The sequence below is a fragment of the Lepisosteus platostomus genome, chromosome 10, assembly GCF_059453375.1.
Source record: "Lepisosteus platostomus isolate fLepPlt1 chromosome 10, fLepPlt1.hap1, whole genome shotgun sequence".
Lineage (NCBI taxonomy): Eukaryota > Metazoa > Chordata > Actinopteri > Semionotiformes > Lepisosteidae > Lepisosteus > Lepisosteus platostomus.
Window position 1 is genome coordinate 16,178,724 of NC_142620.1, and position 20,991 is coordinate 16,199,714.

The 20,991-nt window shown below is 34.3% G+C and overlaps 1 protein-coding gene across 5 annotated transcripts in view; it reads left to right on the forward strand.

Annotated features, from left to right (window-relative positions):
* The window catches only part of LOC148653429 (formin), a 144,818-nt gene that overhangs the window by 67,768 nt on the left and 56,059 nt on the right, over positions 1-20,991 (forward strand). For all 5 annotated transcript variants that reach the window (XM_088648416.1, XM_088648417.1, XM_088648418.1 and 2 more), the window contains 7 exons: positions 6,038-6,125; positions 11,474-11,535; positions 11,803-11,891; positions 13,570-13,699; positions 14,417-14,563; positions 14,980-15,039; positions 15,732-15,852. In XM_088648416.1, the coding sequence (XP_088504542.1) occupies positions 6,038-6,125; positions 11,474-11,535; positions 11,803-11,891; positions 13,570-13,699; positions 14,417-14,563; positions 14,980-15,039; positions 15,732-15,852 (697 nt within the window). The remainder of the gene's footprint in view (positions 1-6,037; positions 6,126-11,473; positions 11,536-11,802; positions 11,892-13,569; positions 13,700-14,416; positions 14,564-14,979; positions 15,040-15,731; positions 15,853-20,991) is intronic.

A 20,991-nucleotide genomic window follows, 5' to 3' on the forward strand; every position in this document is an offset into this window, starting at 1 on the left:
AAGCTCTTGGATGACATTGAAGATAATGGGTTTTCTGTTATCTTTAACTTCTAACCAGCTTTGCGTAATTGCTCGCATGTGGTTTTACTCAAGGTCTAATATGAACAGCGATATTTGGAAGGAAGGCCTTTTGAAGTGGAAAGGACGCTCATGTCAACGCATTTTCCATGTGAATAATTCTCTGAGATGCATAATAAGCATTCCAATGGGAAATAAATCACCTATGCAATTGGTACTGTTTATGTTTCAAATCCAATGAATTTTGGTGTCAGTGACTTTTGGTTTCATCCACATACTGTGTATACTGGCATTCCAAAAAATATTGTCTTATGTTAACCAAATAAAGATCAATATTATACATAGTATTTTCATGCAAGTCACAATTGTTAGAATTCTCTTTCTTTTTTCCATTTTCTTTATTAAACATCAAGATTTTCATATGAGATGCAGGGAGGGATATGGTTGGATGTATATATGTTAATTCAATTGGCATGTGATTTGAGAATACACTTGAACAGTTTTCTAAACATGTGTTACTCCTATTAAGTGTAATTTTCTTTCCCCTAAGAATGTGTAAACTGACGTGACTATTTATCCAAGAATTCAGGGGGTTCAACTCAGAATGTTGAGTAAAGTCCATTCAGAGTGAAAAGTGTGGAGGCGGAATTTTTCACCTCCTTGTTTCCTATGGTTGAACTAAAGTAAGGAAAAATAAATCTTAAATCTTGAAGTGTTTCCCTGACTGGGATTAGTAAGCGATGCTGCTTTGTAAAAATCCACCATATCCTGTTGAACTGATCTAAACACTGGTATTTGCAGCAGACACATTAATAATATTGCAAAAGAGGTGCTATAGCTACATCCAGAAAATATTAAATCACAAGGGATGCAAGCTGTGAAAGTAAAAGATCTGTACAGATTTTTTTATGAGCATTATTTTATTTTTATTTTCCACAGCACAGTACTACACAATGCAAAATAACCATTTCCCAGAACTGTACTGTATATTTAAATAAAAAAAAAATTCTGATATCATTGTCAGAAAAAAGGCTTTGTACTATATATACTGTACAAAAAAAGTTTTGGTTAATCCTTGATATTGTCACGCTTCAGTTGTGCATATGTTCCACTGTACAGAAACTATTTCTATAAATCTGTTCTCTTGAGATAATATCCATCCTAAAATATTCTCACTTACAGTACATAGATAAACAATTAGATTGCTGAAGTTATAAAAATGTTAACATGCTGAAGGAGACATAGGTTGTTACAAATTAAACTTGGTTTTCTGCGACCTCTGCTTAAAAAGGACTGCATTCTTTTTCAGTGCTATTTTTAATGGTTTTATGGTAATCTTTTTCGAAAAAGCACATTACTAAAATGCCAGCTATCTCATAGTCATAATCCATCATAATCTTTGAGTTCTTGGTCATGGATCTTCCAGGAAATGATTAATGTATTTGTTTAATAATACAATGTTTAAATAAACTTGAAAATGCTTACATTTCAATCCAAAATACAAATAATTCAGTTGGGTGGTTTATTGTAAAAAATGCAGAAAAAGAAAGTAGTGATGAATTTAAATAAAAGAGCCTATCTGAGCTGCTGTATACTATACCATGAAGAATCACAGGCAGCATCAGTTTTTAAACCATAACGTTGTGCCAGGCATTATTATCTTGAATGCCTTTGTTGGTTGTAACACTTCTGTTTTCAAGATGAATCACAAAACACTCATTAAGAGGAATTAATTTTAAAAACAAACAAACATACTGTAGGTATAGAAAAAGAACAATATTAAACATTGGTATTTGGATTATACAAGAAAAATAGATATAAATTATATGTAATATAGATATAAATTAACTATAAAGCAAGTCATTATACAATTACAGGGCAGCTAAGAAGAATATGACAGAAAGTTACAATTCCAGTCCTAAAAGGAAAAAGAAACAGAGTACCCTCAAATGGAACATAGGTGTGTTGTACTTACTGAGATTTCACCTGGTATGCAAATAAATTCTGGCAGCACTGCATATACAGTATTCTAATTTTTGCTTTCTGAGACGTTACTACCTGCCACTGATAGACAAAGTCTAATTGAATTCTACGTGCAAATGTAAGGAAGTATTTCTTTTTTGTTTTTATCCAGAAATATGTATTTAGCCCACAGTTTTAAATGCAATTGCAATTTAACAAAAAATCAAAAATCAGATGTGCCATGGTCAGAAGACCCAATGTACAGTATCATCTGAGATTGCAGTTTCAGAGAAGTTTGTTATAGGTGTCTCTGGCACACCTACCTGTGCCTTTGCCGGCTTCTTCTTATTATCATCGACAGTGATCTCAATAATGGGTATTTAAGCAGCATGTATTCTTACTTTGTGTAATGCAATACTCACTTCTAAGGTGTTTTTTTAAGTTTCCCAATGAATGCCTTAGTAGAAGAGACCTAGTAATCACAGAAACTGCTACCTAATGAAGAAAGTTGAAACATTAACTTTTAAAGCAGGGCTTTACCTTGCCAAAAACTGTTTCTAGCTTTATGGGTAATTCAGTCATAAGTAATTGTGACCATGTGTAGGCACAAATAAAAATCCTGTGAATTTATAGTTTGTTATAAAACTGTAGCCTGCTCTTCCAGACTGAAAAAGATGTCCTTTTATGGTTTCGTGTTTTTTTTTGTCCTTGAACTTTCTTGTGTGTAAAATTTCTTCATGGAGTACTTTATGAAGTATCTTTTTTCTGAAGAAGATTTTTGAAGTTTTCTTTTATTTTCCCTTTGAGTAACTGTCCATTTTTCTAGTGGTTGTTCACAAAGGCAATATTTTTAAAAATTTACAGTGGTAACATTTCCACTATGTAGAAAATTTGAAGTGGCTTAGTTCAAACTGAAAATGTCTATAAAGGATTATGGCAATGTATGACAATGTATGTCATTACCCTGGAAGAAGGTCAGTTGAGAGGTCAGGGAAAGATGTACAAATTACAGTCTGCTATAACCGGTAATTATCTCATTTAGAAGCTAATCTTCTACCAAATGTACAAGTTCAGAAGACATGAATGTGAGTGTGTGTGGCTCACAACAGTGACCATGTTTGTAATCTTCTTCCATTCCATGCTAGAGTAGAAAAACTTTCACTAAATAAATGTTTTATATAGTATTTTAAAACCATTGCAAGAGAAAGAAGAAAAATAATTTTCTTGCAAACATAACACCCTTTCTCATAGTTCTAGGATGCAGTGGCAGGGAAAGTTGTTGTTCACCGTTTTTCCTCAGTTATAATAGAATCTTTATACTTCTACTTTGTGTAAGAGGAAATATTCAACCTCTTTAATGCATCGGACTGTTGTACTGTATATAGGCACAGGTTAGTGAATATGATGTACCTGCTTTTTAACGTTTTTTAGCAGACTTCAGAAAATTCATGTTGTTCTTATCCGTCACAGATACTAGTTTCGCTGTAACGAAGTCATTTGTAACATGGAAAAATATGCCGGTGATGAAAAAACAATAACTTGATTTTAAGGCCTTGTTATTTTTTTACCACCTCATAAATGTAACCAAAAGCAAGAGAAAGGACCATAATAGACTAGAAGAACATGAGCAGTGCTTTGTAGTGAAGGACTTACTGTATGTTTCACAAAGTCATTCCTTGGTGCCTGCTAATGCATCACATCCCAAGTAATTCTGAGTTTTGTTTTTTAATTTGTATGATAATTTTATAATTTGTATATAGCAGATGTTTAAATGAACATACTTGAGCAATACGTTCTCTCTTCTCACTAGAATATTAAGACTTTCCCTGAGGAAAATTGTAATGATCTATCATGAAGTTTGCTAGACATTTCTATTAGGTGAGAAAGAATTGCTAATATGGTGCAGAACACTTGTATCCTTCGTGTTAGTAACTGCTAAATATTTTAAATTTGTATCTGCTAAAAGGAATTGGCCGATGAGTAACACCATCTGCGCTGGTGCTGTAAGAAAAAAGTTTGAAATTAGTGGATCTGAGAGGCTGTTCTTCAACTCTGGCACTAGTCTGTATTTGAACGTTGGATGTAACAAACTGTTGGAAATAATTAAAGCAATTCTTTAGGGTAGCGTCATAAAAGAAATGTCAGCACAGTTTCTTAAAATTAAACTGCTGTCAGTATTCACTTTAAAGGAGTGGGTTATGTTCTCTGTGTTAGTTTATATCATTAGCGCTTTCCTGTTGTTTCATTTTTAACTTGTTACGTGGCCTGTTCCTTGTGTTCATACTTAATCCCTGTTGTTGCATTTTTTTTCTTATATTGTTTGGCATGCCAGCTCACGTGTACAGAAAAAACAACAGGTTCTGAAAGGACTTCATGAAGCTGATTTAATGGATAGGGGAACAGGAAGCCTATGAGGCTAGGTGGGCAATTTGTAATTAAATGTATTGCACCTAGAGTATCTGCTTCAAGTACCTATCTGTACTAGTGACTCACAATATACCCTTGAGCAAGTTACTGTACAGTGTATATAAATTTGCACTTTTCCTTTGAATGAACCCTGAAAACCTTGTAAATTTGCCACAATCTCTTTCAGAATGTCAAACTGTGTTTGTTGGAAGGGTATGTCTTCAAGACCACTGTCTTCCTGACATCACTTCTCATCTGCATCCACTGATGAGGTGGAGTGCTAGTACAGTAGTTATCAGGACCATAGAGGAGTTTCTCTCCTACAAGTGAGTGATGTCAGGTAGACGAGAGCTTTCAGGCAGTTCTGGTATTAGTGGATTTGCAGTGATGTGCAGACTGTTTGCTCTTTAAGTTATGTACAGGTTGAGATATCACAAATTATTTATTCATACCTATTATTGTTCATTATTTTATTCATTAATACAATATTATCCATACATGTTCTTCATATGTATCAACAACTCCATTCCTATCTATCTTTTGGCTTTCTATCCCCTTCAAAATCCCCCACCCACTTTCTGTGCCCTTTTCTCCATCCCCCTTCTTCCAGAGTCCTTTTATTCTATTCTTTTGCTTCTCAGTAGTAGTATGAACTGTCCACAGTTATGTGTGATTTGGTTCTTGTTCTCTTCACTGTAGATGTTGAGTGCAAGTCACCAGGCAGGCTTGTTGCTGCTTGATGTTTTTGCCTGGCAGAGAGCTTGTGGTGCTCTTCCAGCTTGTATTGGCTTTATTTTTCATTTAATTTTGTTTTTTGTTGTAGATAGTGTACATGATTGTTCCTGTAAATTTCGTACATATTGTGCGATTACAAGTGAATTTCATATTTCTATTGTGAGTCGCCCTCACTACTGGCGTTTGCTACGGAAACTAGATAATGTTGTTTAATTGAATGTCATTTTTCAAAAGGAAATGTTTTTCTTCGTGGATGACCTTGTTCAGATGTGTTATTAAAATGAGACAGGAAAAGCGTATTTGGAGAAGAACTACACATTTATTGAAATGTGTGGACTGTTTGTTTAAAGTAATGACTTTACTCACTTCAAAATGTGTTCATTTTTGTGGTGAGATGATTGTGATTATAAAAGTGAAAGATTAGATGCATCATTCATGATTCAAGATGTATAGTACCCTTGCAACAGTATGATGCAGAAGCTTCCTGTGCTGATATCAAATTCTGAGTGCTGTCTTGTGTTCTCTCAGTTTGCGGGAGAAAATAAAAAAAATCTCTTGTTTTCATAATGATGTGTAGTGTCTAATGCTTTGAACACCAAAACACTTCCAGTTGTTTGTATGTTTAAAATAATAAATTGTTGGATTTAAAAATTATCTGGTTGTTTACTTTTTGAATTGATAGCATGGCATATTTTCAAGGCTATTTAAGGTAAAACTGCTGTGAATTATGATTAACATTGTAAGTAACATTCTCAAAGTTTTATAAATGTTTTATAAACTTTAGAATTTTAATGCTTTAGCTCTGTATGAAGGCGGTGAAACACACCTTTAATTGTTTAAGGGTTTAAGAAGTGAATTGTGTGTAAGAAGTGAATTCTTTACGTTTTTATTCATAACTACTTTTCTTATACTGTAGATTATTAAACTATTGGATGGCAAACGTTCTCAAGCTGTGGGAATCCTCATATCAAGTTTGCACCTGGAAATGAAGGACATTCAGCACGGTGAGACTAATTCTCCCAAGAATATCGCCTGTTAAGTCAGAGTTTACAAATGATTTAATAACTTGCAGGATTATCCTTATCCTTAGTAACATCTAAGAGGTGTTATCTCTTACTTGCTTTTGCTCAGTCACAATAAGTCAAATTTAAAAATGTTGTTTACTGCAGACAGCTTCTTTAGAACTGAGAATGCCTCCAGTCTTAATTTTACATTCAAAGTAGATCAAAATTAAAATATAATCATTTTGAATAGTATTTTTTATTTAAAAAAAGGAAACTGTTTTTCCAGCTTTGTTTTGAAAAGAGATAGAAACCTCAGTGTTATACACTGATTTGCAAAAGCAACAGAGATGCATATATAAATACATTGCTGAGGTGAGGGGAATAAATAGGGCACCACTGGTTAAGGTCTGCTTAAAAATACAAGAAATTCATATTTTATTATAGATGTACATTATAATATGGTGAAGTAACACATTGTATGGGCATCTTCAGAAAATTATTTTCAAATTGAAAAATTCACATGATAAGCAAGTATGAACTAAGTATGATCCTATACCACATGATACAATAGTGATTCTGTATTTCTTTGATGGGTGTTATACATATTAATATTTTAGGATTTTTGTGTGGTATAATATACAGTATACTGGGGTGTTCTGTGGTATAATATATACCTTATCTAAAATTCTGAAAAAATTGTGGGCATTTCAGCTAAAGCTATTAAAATAGTTCGGATCTATAGTTTTTAAATTTACATTACTTTAAATAATATTATATGTCAGGATATTTTGAAAGATGGTAAAATGTAATAGTATTTGCTATAATCTGTAAACCATGACTCCTGTGCTTTCTAGGTCTCTGATGAAGCTTTAATGAGAGAGTATTCACCATCACATGTTTCCTTTGCTTGGCTTGTATTTTGCAAAAGTTAGCCAAATAACAAATTGAGTTTTCTTCTTGGGTTATGACAAGGAGACAGACCACGTTATTTTATATGTCTTCACTCAAAATGTAACCAATTCATAAAAAATTCCAGGAAGAGAGTCTGCTTGAAGAAATAAGGTTTTCAAACTTCACAAATGAGAGAAGAAGACCTTTGTAAACATTGTGTTCTGTTTACTCACTGCTATTTTTTTAAATATTTTTTCTGCTCTTTAACCAGCTATTCCTTTCACTTGACATGCCTGCTCTTTGCAGCAGTACTGTAAAAATATACAGAAGGGCATCATTTTTTTATACAGTATTTAAACCCCTAAACGATGCCTCAAAAGCAAATCTTTACAAAACAAGAAAGTTCAGATTGTGTGAATATTTTCAGAGCAAAAAAGTGCCTCAATGTTTTAGTGTGGGAGTCTGGTCTGTTTTTTTTAACTTTGTATTTCAAAGTAAAGTGATAGTTAAATTTAGTCCGTTTGGGAACAAAACCACAATGATGATTTTTCAGTAAAAATATCATATGGTGATGTAGATCTAATAAAACACTTTTCTAAATTTTCTAGCCCAATAAGAGTGAAAAAAACAGATTCAGCCAAGTAGCAGTTTTCATTTTTAAGGTAGAGAACTCCTAATAAAATTACCAGCTTTTCACAGCAGGTGTCAACTTCCTTATGACTTAATGTGAGGTGTAGGTGAAATGGACAGTCTAATCTGACAATATAGGGAAGCCAGTTAATAAGGACTTCTAAAGACTCTGCCCCCTTTGCTAACAGTTGTTGGCAAATTAAAAAGACATCTGACATTTAATGCAATTACAACCACTAAGGAGTTTGAGGTCTGGGAAGGCTCTGGTTTGTTTCCAGTGACTGAAGGAAAGCCACCTTCACTTCTAGGCCACCAAAAACTCATAAGAGAAAAGGTTACTTATGGCCGATGTGATGAGTGAAAAGTAGATGAAAATGAGTGGGACCACATTTCTAGCACTTTGATCTACCTATGCAAAGATATCCGGGCTCCACGGCTCACTGCTGTGGACGCTGTTTGCCTGTTTGGGAAATTATTGAACAGCTCAAGGAGAGTTGCTGTTGAGGCCAGTGTAATCCATTTTAATAAGGAATAGGAAATTGGCCTCCCATCTTATTTTTTCATAATCCCACCATGAAGCATGCTCACCCAGTTTTGCTCTGAATCCTGAGTCCCATGTAACTCACAAAAGAAAAGTTGATATTTGGTATTTGCAGCATTTTATTTGACAATTGTGCAGTTTGACAATAAACTATGTGTTTCTATGGTTTTATATAAAATATGCTTCTGTTTAAGTCAGGTAACAAAACATCTTAAATTCTTTATACATCAGTCATTATAATTGCGTAGACGTGCTTAACATTTCTACACATATTTCTGTATAAAACAAAATGAATTGAAAAGTAATGTTTTTTGTAAATTTTGTTGAAACATATATTTAATTCTTAAGAACTGTGGTAAATGGTTTTGCATACTTTAAAATAACAATTCCATAACATTATTTCCAGTGTTAAATGCATAGAGTAATTTCTAATATTGACTTTTTTGTTGTAAACATGTTAATTCAATTGCAAATTATTGTAAACTCCTAACATAGCAAGAAAATATTTAAAGAAGGGAGGACAGTTGTAATTTAAACTTAAATTTTCTTAATTCAATAGATAAACATCTTTTTGTTGATTTTGTCTTTGATGAATGTTAATGTGTTCAAACAAAGTCATTGACTCAAGATCATTCAGTCTTTTTTAATTTCCAATATAAATAAATAGTTGTTCAAGTTCAAGGGTATAATTAGAAAAGCCTGGCTATTGTACGAGTTTTGTAAAAATGTTTAAAAAGTTTTCCAGCTCAACAACAACACACTAGAGCCAGTTTATTGAGCCAACGATTCTACAAAATCTGTAGCTTCATTTGGAGCAGACTAACAAACTAATTTGTAATCAATTTCTTGCTTTTCTACCTGATCACATTTCAAAAAACAATATCGATCAGTCAAAACGAATCCTTCATTTTGTTAAATTTGCCCGCAGTGCACAAGGTTTTTAATTTTTTTTTGTCTTTTGGTAATAATTTATAAAAACTGCTAATACAGTCTTTTTATATAGTGAATGTAACCCTAAGTTGAAATTGCTCTACAGAAGCCTTTTAGAACTAAAACTTCCATTAGGCACAGGTGTTCATCAATAAGGGTAATGCTGTCCATTTAAATACAGAAAAGGCATTACTCACTCACTAACTGCAAATTATTGAGTTTAAAATTTTCACTCTCAAACTTAAACTTTTTAGACAAATCTTTGAGCTCTATCCATCATTTACTGAAATTCCTAAACTTTTGTCTGCACTTCTCCGTCATTATGGATTTAACTTAACTCTGATTTCACTTCTATGGCATCTCCAAATCTTGATGGTTTACACATTATTTCACAAGTTGCTGTATTATTTTCAGTGATGTGGGATTTTTGTTTGCATAAAGAAAAGTGTGTAGCACGGAGAAGTACATTTTTGTCCTTATTGGCATGTGTTCTTTATACTGACAAATCTCTGGATCGCCTGTTTCTAGCACATTTAGACACCTTGCCAACCTACAAATCACTTTGAGTGCACAACCACAGAATCATCCTCCAGAACTTATTCTGACAGCTAGAAGTAATAAATCAGGAGTAAACTTCTGTCATTTCTATGTAAAGTACATAGAAGCTGACAGAGGTTTGCCATTGCTATAATTGCACTACAAGTCTGACCTTTAAGCATGCTTTCCTGTTAAACTTTATTTTCACTATATTTTAGAAATGGGAAAGTGGAAGGAGGAATGAAAAAGAAGTGTAGTTTTCAATCTACATATTCTTGACCCGTCTGCATTTTAGAAATGAGCTAATTCCAGGCTAAGGGAGAAAAACATTATTTCCCCCCCAAGACCTCTTAGTTTCCCTTTAAGAGATCATTATTATGTTCTGTGGTGGTTCCCACTGAAAGGGCAGGGGTTAAGCAGTTACAGGCTCTCTCCTGTGACCCATGGTTGAGAAGCTTGGTGTGCTGCTTGTACATTAGAATTACTGAGAGTAGAAAGCCTTTCCGTACTCTTATGGACTTTTACAGTGCTGATGGTGCACTGTAATGATCACATGTTATACTGGAAATGTCTGCATTCACTGAGTTTCAATATCCTAAACTTTTAAAGGAAATCCTTCTCACTGATTGAAGTCATTCTGCTTAAAAAATCCCTGTCCTGTCTCAAGTTTCTGTTTACAACTTTAATTGCAGTTTCGTTTGCCTTATTCAACGAATTGATAAAAAGGATGTGTCTGTGCTTCTAATATGTATCACAGTTCAACACACACACAAAGATATATGTTAATTGAGCTCTTCGAATTTGGAACAGGCTACACAAGCAGGAAGCAAAGCTTTGAGTAAGGAGGGTTAAGTGAGACAAGGAATCCATTTAAAGTGCGTCCATTGAGAAATACTTTTGAACCTAGAATTACGTCAATGCCATAAGAACTTTGTGCTGGCAGCAAACCTGCTGGCATTATACCAAACAGCTCTCACGTATTACTGTTCTCTTGCTAAAAATGTCCATTCTACTGGGTGCGCAAATTACACTTACATAGTCAAGTCAATTAATAACCAACAAAGTTGTTAACTCTAAAGCAGTCATTAATAAAGTATTTATAAATGATTAACAACAATTTGTCATGTATGGTCATTATTCATTAGAGCAAGAATCTGCTACTACCTGTTTGTTAAGACTAAATTCATATTTTCTTCATGAATTTATAAATGGATTTTCGCTCCTTATACTCAAGAGCTACCAAAGTAAAAGATGCTTTGGTATTTGTGTGCCCCTGCTCTGTGCAGGAACAGAATTCAGCTTTTGGATTTATTAATTTACAGGATTACATTTACATTGTAAAGGGTCTACTAACTTCCTGACAGGGTACTAACTACCAAATGCTCAATTTGCCAAATAGCCTCTTCTCATTTGGAACCTTTCTTATGTTCTTTCCCTTTCTAATCACCTAAAATGCAAAACTATTACTATAATTCTAACCTCTTAAACAATAAAATGATTTTATATACGCCCCAGGAATAATCTGTGGATACATAGCTTATTCCCAAATATACAATGGGGAAAAGCCAAAGTATAACTCAAATTGTTGGCTTTGCAGTCACAGTATGTAGACAAGCATGTATAAAACCTGTTGGATTTTGGCTCAAAACAACTTGGTGCAGGAAATAGCATGACTAAATGCATTTAACCTTCTAAACTTTGCTTTAAAAATCGTCATTGTTTCCAAATGCAGGCAGATGCTAATTAAGACAACATGCTTTGCTTAAAATAATTCAACTATATAAGAAAAGGCCTCTAATAAATGGATTTACTGTTGCAGCTGTTTTAACTGTGGACAACTCTGTTGTGGACTTGGAAAACATTGAGGCTTTATATGAAAATGTGAGTATGCAGTGTTGTTATATGATATTGTGTGAGAAATCTAAGAATCCTGTATTTTTCACAGGAATTATTGCATTACCGCTGTACTTATCATGAATTTACTTTGTGTCTATAATCCACATACTGTGATGTCATTTAATGTTTTGGTTGAGTATAGCATTTGGCAGTTTACTGTCCAGTTCACCCTAATAGTTATCTATTATTTTTTAAAAGTTGTTTTGTACAGTATATTGGATAGTGTGTGTTTATTTTCTAATTGTTTTGCAGAGAGCCCAAAGTGATGAACTGGAGAAAATTAAGAAACATTATGAAACATCGAAAGAGGATGAAGTGAAGTTGCTTGATAAACCTGAACAGTAAGAATCCAAAAGAGCAAGGCTTTATTTATTGCAGCAATTATTTTCTTAGGTTTATTCATTTGTTTTTCGCATTGTGAATTTCCTGGCATAAGCGTCTGTTCTTAAACTTTACTGATCACATTGTACAGGTACTTCATATGCATGTTACAGTTGGATGGAAATAATGTGACACCTCCTAGAGACAGTGTTGCAAATCTTGTAAAAATCTGTAGGAGCTACAGTGATGCACTAGTTAAGCAAAACATTCCCAGATAAGATTGCTTTCCTCATTTTTGTCTGAACTAATTAGTGTAAGATTCTGTTTATTGAGTCATCTGAGTAATCCAATATCAGGTTTGAGCCTAGATCAGGTTACTAGCTGACTGTGACTGGGATTCTAAGCGGAGGCCCAAAATTGACTGAGGACCATCGAGGGGAGGGGGAAGTTAGTTCTCTCTTGGCTTCTTGTCTACCATCAATACAGTGACCCCTCCAAGATGCCAGGTGCTGCTAGGTTTGTGATTCTATTGGAGAGAGATGTGCTTTTCTTCCAGTCAATGCTAAACCAGCTGTATGGGGATGTGTAGCTTGTGACACGTCAAAAATAATGAATAGATCTACTGGAAGTGGGCAGGTCAGTGTCTACCTACACTCCCCCTTGTGTTGTTGACACTATTGGCCAAACAATGTATATAATTACTAAATTAATTTTAACTAAATGTTTTAAAGTTACAACATAAAACAAAAGTTATCATTTAAGAAAAAAAATGATATTATCTCTTCTGTATAGCAAACGTGCTTTACCAGGAAAAGGGCTTACTTTTGCTTACGTAGAAATTTTTTATAAAAATAAACTGAACACCTACACTGGGTTTATGACGCTGTTGTATCACCATCCTTAAATATTTTTCCTTTTCTGTGCTCTTCTCTGCAATGTTAATGGGGCTTCTTCAGAGTAGTTTCAAAACAAAACAGGTCCACAATAGGCCTGGTTACCACAATAAATTGGGAAAGTTTAGCTGAAAGCTTAACAGTTTGTACAAAGCATATGATTTTGATTTATTTGTGCTGGCTCAGAGGAAATATTCTGCTACTTTAACATTTGTCTATAAATTAATCGTCATAATGGAGTTGCCGTGTTTTAAATAATTGTCAACAGGCATGAGTCATTTTCCACTAGCATTCCATTTCCATTGTCTGAGGCCTAGCAACATCCAAAAGTTTTAATTAAAGTAATTTTGTTAAGTATTTATGTGAACACTAATTAGTATACAAATGTATGCCTGGTATATTCATTGGCAATGAGTCACTGTATTACTAGAGATATCGGAGTTACAGTACAACAAAAAATACATCTTAAGATTTTATTATCTCCTTTAGTTCTTCAGAGGCAGTTTCACTACATATTCTAAAAAAAAAAAAATTGAACGCTTTTCACTTGTTTCCTCTTAAACTGTTATCCAAAGACTGAAGTAACTTTTATCCTGTCCAAGCATGGGACATGGAACTTCTCAGACATTGTTCAAAACACTTTTCGGGATATTACAAGTAAGATAATAGTAATTCTTTTGTTTTCATTATCCCCCTTTTTCAAGTGTAAGTGCAGAGAGTCAGACAGTTAGTACCTCCAAGTATGAAGTCATATGTCCTCCTATGTTTCAGAGCAGTGTTTTATAATGAAGTGTTTCTGTTACAGGTTCCTGTATGAGCTGTCTCAGATTCCCGACTTTGCAGGGCGCGCTCACTGCATCATATTTCAGTCAGTATTCTTTGAGGGGGTGTCTTCTGTACGTCGTAAAGTAGAGATCGTCTCACGTGTTGTCAAGGTATGGGAATATAAAGGATATAGGCTATAGTAATTACCATAATAATCATCTTAATATTAGATTCAAGAGATATAAATAAATATATCAGGAAATAATGAAACCCAACAGGGACATCAACAGATGGACTAGTAACTAAAAGTACCAGTCAGTGCTCTTAAGTGGTCATTAGTATCTGTGCTTTCTAACTACAGTACATTAATGTACGATATACATTGCAGTGTGGTGGGACTGTCATTTTTCCAGTGTTAAATAAGGTACTATAATTATGAACTTAGCTGTAAATCTGAAGTGAAAAAGTCACATAGGAAAGGAAAATTCTTATTTGAAGATTTGTATCAGGATTTGGTGACGTATTCTACCTGGAAAATTCAAACTGAATTATGTATGCAAGACACAGAAATGTGGGTTTATTGTTTAGGATAGCGGCTAATTCAGCCTTAATTTTAATATTAGAGTTAGCAGTATTTTATTCAAAAAGAAAAAGGAGATTCAAGATTTGAAGCATTTTTTTTGTTTTTCCACAGAAATGAAAAGTGAGATGAATGAGCAAAATATTTATGTCTGCAGTAATTCTCAAAATGCCGTACTGGCGACTTCAGTTTTTTTTTTTAAATTAAACAATTAATTTCTCAAAGCATGATGCGTTATTATTTAACAAAATAGGTTCAGAAACTGTTCTTTCATGTTTTGATGTTAACCAGATTTTTACTCTTCAAGGGGCTGCTGGAGCCAAGCACTGTGAAAGATGTCCTAGGTCTGGTCTTGGCTTTTGGTAATTACATGAATGGTGGGAATCGGACAAGAGGGCAGGCTGATGGCTTTGGGCTGGAGATTTTACCAAAGCTGAAAGATGTGAAGAGCAGGGTATGTGTTTTTATTGGTGTCCCTATCCAAACAAATTGGGGGGTGTTGAGAGCTCATGGTATTTTTTTCAGTTTACCCTAGTTTTGTCAAAGGTGCTGGAGGTTTTTTAGAGTATAATAAAATGTGGCAAATTTGTAAGAGCAAAAAAAATAATTAAAATGATACCTGACCTGAACACATAATTAAAATAAAATTATTTTTTTGCTGAGATATATAATATTGAGTTAAAGAAAACATTAGAATTCAGAAAATAAATTTTACTTTTCTTTTTTTTTTAAAGCTACAAGGTTACTATGCCTGTTTTATTATCCTGATAATATATGGCATCAAATGTAAGGTTCAAGTATTTAAATCGTCATAAATGCAGCATAAACAATTTTTTGTTCCTCTGGCTGATTCATGTATTTGTTTTGCAGGACAACCACATCAGTTTGGTAGATTATGTGGTCACATACTATCTACGGTATATGGACAAGGTACATATGCTTCATGTGCCATTATGTTTTTTTTTCTTTCATTGTTAATTGAAGATAAACACAACAGGTAATACAATGTGCAATCTCTGCACCTAATAACAAACTAAACATTAGTGTATGAGGAGTATGAATGCGTATTGCCTGTGACAAAGGTATTGAATTCAAATTAATTCGTTGTTGTTTTAGAATTTTATTCGTTAATAATATTGAATCTCCTATTTGCTTTAATGCACTGATTTTCCTATGTTGGAGTAGTAACCAGTCTTATAATTTAAATAATTAAAGCCATTTCACAAGTAAAAGTGTTTACAAAGAAACTTGAATTCTCATGTTTGTGCTGTAGTATTACATAAAACAGAAACAGTGTTTATATTTACATTTACTGTAGCGGATATGTGCAGATATTAGACATTTAGTTGCAACTGTTTTTAGTAACCCCAAATTTAAATCAGGAATAAGATCATTGTCGTAGCCATTATTTAAAAGCAGCTATTATTAGTGTATAACTCTTATCCAACATATAAGTATAAGTCCAACATTCATTTGTTGATAGTAGTTTTTAATCTGTTCCTGCTGTTCAAATCAAGTTTGGAAGGACTTTCTTGTCTATGCAACCTTGGAGATAGCTAGCATCAAATTTCCTTGAAAATCTAGACTTTTATTTACAGGCCTTCACTGTCTTTTACTTGCAGAACGCAGGAACTGACAAGAGTACCTTTCCACTGCCAGAGCCCCAGGACCTGTTTCTAGCTGCTCAAGTCAAATTTGATGATCTCACAAAAGACCTCAGGAAGCTGAAAAAAGAAATGACTGGTAATTTTTTTTTCTTACCTTAAAAAGTGCTAATATGAAAAGTGTTTTCTTAAGCTTGGCAATAACCCTGCCTTTGGTATTTGTTTTCCTTAAAAGCTTATTGGGGTAGATTTGTCCCCATATTGATTTTGTTAGTATTCTCCCCTCATTGATATCAATTGACATTATGAAATGTTAAAGACAATAGCACTGGATGTAGTCAGGCCTTGTGCCAGCAGACGCCCTGTCCACTGAAGGTCAGGCTGATACTAGCTGACACTTCACTTACCGACAGGCCTGTCCAGAGGTGAAAGGCTAGGGTTTTAGTCCACTATGCCCTGAAGCCCCCTGGCCTTAATTATTTAAATTAACCAATAACATGCCATATGAAAGCAATTAGATTTGGTAACCATTTTCCCCTTAGTTTGCGGTTGCTGTTAAACCATGATCCTTAGCGACCTGTAAGACCCTGAATAATACAAAGCTTCTACAAAAGTACTCTTGGACTGACTTTGACCTTTCAGGAATTTATATAGACTAAAAAGAATATTGAAGACATTGCATTTAACACAAAACCATGAAAGTATTAGCGACTTTTAAAGATGCAGCAGTGGCATATGGGTATTTCATGTGAAGTGAGATGGTCAGTATGACTGCAACTCTACATTTTATTTTACTGTATACTGTATATATAGCAAAAATGTACAAAAATGGCAATTTTTAAATACCTTTAAATAGGTACTGTGAGCCATGAATTAGTATATATTTTCCAGTATTTAATTACTTAATACAAGAGAAAGCAATTGATAAGGCTTGTCAAACCAACAGCTTTTAATTTTAAATAGAGTATTTTTATGGGATAAATCTGATTTACATTAAAGCACCTTATACTGTATATACACCTCATCTGTATCATAATGTCATAACAAAAGCAGGAATTCCCTGCTTCCAAGATCTCAGCAAGACCAGATTATGGATTTGAAATGTTAAGCTTCAGTTACACAACTGTTTAGAGTGAAGTCTCTTGAAGCCGGAGAAGAAAAGATTTTGATTCCAATTCTTTCTTCCCATAACCTTCAAAGGTCAGCCAAGAGGTGGGCACTAATGCCACAAGCCAGACAAGGAGCGTGAAATAGCAGCAACCTTACCATCCCCTGGGTTAATTCAAGCACCGTTACCTTCCTGCTCAAACAGGAGCCCTTCTATTTGAAGTAATTTATTTGTTCCATTAAATGGGGTGAATTTGGCAATAGCCACGATACATGGAGATGTCGAGGTCAGCAGGGGAAGGAAAGTATCAGTTGTTGTTTGTTCAGTGCACTCACACGGGAGTGCTCCATCTTGCTCTCCAAGCTTGGCCTCTATCTATGAGGGTCTGCCGGCCTGCCCTCTCTCTGCTGGTAGTTTCTGCAGAAACATGATCTGCGTTTGATCTGCTCCTCTGTCAGGGGGCTTTTGGTACATAGGCACGGCTTCTGTGCTTTTTTTTTACAAATAACTGTCAGCATGATTAGATGGCCAAAAAAATAAATGTCTCATTTTGCAATTTCTGTTGGCACCAATAGGATCATTCAGAATAGCAGGTTATAAAAAAAATTACAATGTTCAATGTTAATCACCTTTATCAAGCACATTTTAAACCTATTGTAAAGACATCATAGGGTGCTATGGGGAAAGTGGAACAGATTAAAATAAGCACCCAGAGGTACTTTAATTGGAAACTAATGTCATCTAAGTGTAGGGAGGTGGAATAACAATATCATCATTGAATTGGTGCAGGATCACTCTGTTTTCTTTTTTTGGGGACACTGTTTTTCTTCTGATTGAAGGGGGAAGGTATTATCTTCCTTTAAAAATGAAGATTCTTTTGAAATGGAGTCATAACAAATATTTGATTGTACGTTAAAGGCTTGATATTGATAAAAGACTACTTGTTTTGTAGCTAAAGACGGAACCTTATAGCTATCGTACTGTGAAACTGTGAATATTGCAGAGCAATTTCTCTGGTATTGTTAAAACCCTAATGTAATGTGTCTCAGCACTGCTTTTCACTTGTAGGTAATTCCTTTCTAAGTGTTGCCTGAAGCTGAAAGTGTTGCCCAAGATTCTGGGATAAAATATATCTCAGGCCCTGACTGAAATAGTTGCCTAAATAAACTGTTGCACTTGAGGAATGGTGTTACCTCTCCCTGGGGTGAAGTGTTCATAAACTTCACTTTTAACTATAGAGTAATTGACACAGACGGTGAGGCGAGGATACTACAGGACGAAAGAGTATCAAATAAAAATTAACAATCTGAGCTCTTTTGTTCTTGAAGGGAGTTTAACATTTTGCAGAAGGCCCGTGTATTAATCACCATAGCGAATCAGTCAGTGTCTCTATTTTAAAAGCTGCTTAATGTCAGCATTAGGTAATGCATTTATTCAGAAAGGCATTTTATTGCAGGGATTTTGTGAAAGAGACAATTGCATAGATCTTAAACCAAAGTCAGTAAAATATTACATCTCTGTTATTGTAGACAAGCCTTCTTAAATGTTTAAATAGCCCCTTTCTGCATCTGTATATTGTCTTGTATTGTATTGTGGCATCTGTAATACCATTGTTTTTTAGCATTACAGATTTAGTTGTTTCTAAAATTCAACTTTTTTTCACATTTCAGGAATAGCAGGTATATTCTCTTTTCAGAAATAACTCCTGAACAGGTGTGACATTTTGGGCCTAAACACTATTAAAATAGAGCATTTAAAGGGCATAAATAATTTGACAATTACAATCAGAAACAAATTCTGGAATTATGATGCTGAATGATCTTACAAGGAAGACAGGTGTCAATGATTTCAGTCTATAAGTTCTCTGTGGATGTTCTTGCAATTCTGATGTATTTCAATGTTTGGTCCACTTATTTGATAATTAGTAAAAAAAATATGTAAAGATCATGTTGTAGCTACAGTGGTTGCTTTAATTTGGCAGTGCAGTTTGTGGTTAACCTGTGCAGAGTTCTTTCTTCAGCAGGTATATAAGCCTTAAAAACGTCTTGTGAATGTCTACTATTTTTTTCAAATATTGTAACTTTTTTTATGTTGCTAAATGTGTCCTGGAGGAAAGGAATACCCGCATTCAAAGAAATATTTCTGTGTTAACTATAACATAAAAAAGAAAAGCATGCAGGCATCATAAAAGGAAGAATGAGGTGCGGAAATTTACTTTCTGAGCTTTTGTGTATTTTTTCAATCTTGAATTATTTGGATCTATTTGAAGTAGGGCCTGAATGTGAATGGGAAATAAACCCTAAACATGCCCTAGTTTAATTTGTTTTAATAGTACAAGGTACGGTTTTCACACATCCAGCAGAAGGTTTGATGAGTCACTGTAATTTATTGTGGCCATTAGGAGCTGTGGCTGCTGGCAGAATCCCAGTGAAATTCTAAAGCAGAACCAGATGTGATTAGTGGAGACTGACTCTGCTGAGCGTCAGGGCCCGTTACTCAGACAGCAGCAGCGGGCCTTCAGATGTAAACAATTTGAGCGATATTAACTAGAGTTGCCTGTATTACAGGGTACATTAGATTTATTTTACGGTTTGGTGGTGAAGGTGGTTTTCCCGTCAGATCTGAGGAAGAGTATGCTTCATTCTTTGGATGAACTTGGGAATGCAAAAACAGAGTCACATTAAACCTGCCTTACTTTCCGTACTGTTCTGTTACATTCTCTCTTCGAAAACATGAATTATTAAGTGTATGACAATTTAAATTGGTTCAATAGACTGAATAATGCGTTGTACTATACAAAAATGAACATTTACTATACAAAATAAAAAAGACTATAACATGCACTGCCTTGCAGTTTTTTTTTGATTTTGCATTTTTTTGCATTTGCTTATTCAATTATTTCAGTGCAGATAGTTATTTAATATCTTTAGTCATTGTTTGAAGGAATATACTGTAGCTTCCAAAATAGCTGTAGAGTAAAATCAAGGATGTCCAGCGCATCAGAGCAACATTCAGAAGTGCAAGTGAATAGAGTCAAGCACACAGCCCAAGGCTTGTACATGGATTGCTGATTGGACTCTACAGTCCCCAGTTCACTAATTCCTAATTACTAATTATAGTGTGGGCTGCATCATTAAAGGAATCTGACAAAAGTAGCCTAGTGCCATCTGAGTCTGGATGGATTTGCTAGGAAGAGATGTGCTCTGGCACAGAATGGCCATGTGACCACAATGTCTGGCCTGTGAGCTGTGAAGAGGGATCTTCAGAAGTTCTCTGGCTGACAGTCTCAAGTATCACTGTTGAATTCTCAGATTCCAAGCCTATTATGAAGTGGGCTTGTAGCATGTATAAGGAAACAGATGGTTTGACAGTGCACATTTTGGTCAAAATGTTATCTGCATCTTTCCCATGCTGGGAGTAAGATTGTAGTGGTGAGCATTTTAACAATTGACAGTACCTTATTTGGCTGTAAGAAGATAAAAATCTGTTTCAAATTTATTTTTAAAAAGAATACCTCATGAAATACCTCTTAATGTTTTGATTTCAGAAAAGCTAGGGTGTTGTTTTGGTGCCTTACTGGATAAGTATAATAATGCTTTACTAGTGTTCTCCAAAATCAGCTTCAAGAAACCTTTTCCAATGTTGAAATGTTTAAACAATGATAGAAAACAATACAATGAGAAAAAAACAACAAAGATGAATCACGAGTAACACATAAAATGCTGTACATGATCCAGAACATAATAAAACAAATCAGTAGAAAATTCAGATGTCGTAAGCCATTACTGGAATAGGAATTTCCATTTTTGTTTTCTCACTATTTTATGAACCTAGTGTTTCTGTGTCTGGTACCATGTTTTGGGACCAATGTTGGAATAAGTTGTCACATATACTCAGGATCAACAGCAATAGTTTTACAGTAGATCCTCTCATTAGGGGGGTGGGGTTTGTTTCAGAAAAGATGATAGGAATGCTAAGGTACTTAAGGAATGCTAATGCTTGATTAACAATCATGACATTTATATTAATTATTTCTAAGCAAGTCTATCACCTTATTTATACTAACATTTTATGGAATTTTAATGGTGTAATTCCTGTAATTTCACATGAGAAGTGAGTAGACTGTACACTTTCCTGCTGTACATTATGAAATAAAATCAGGTTTTATAT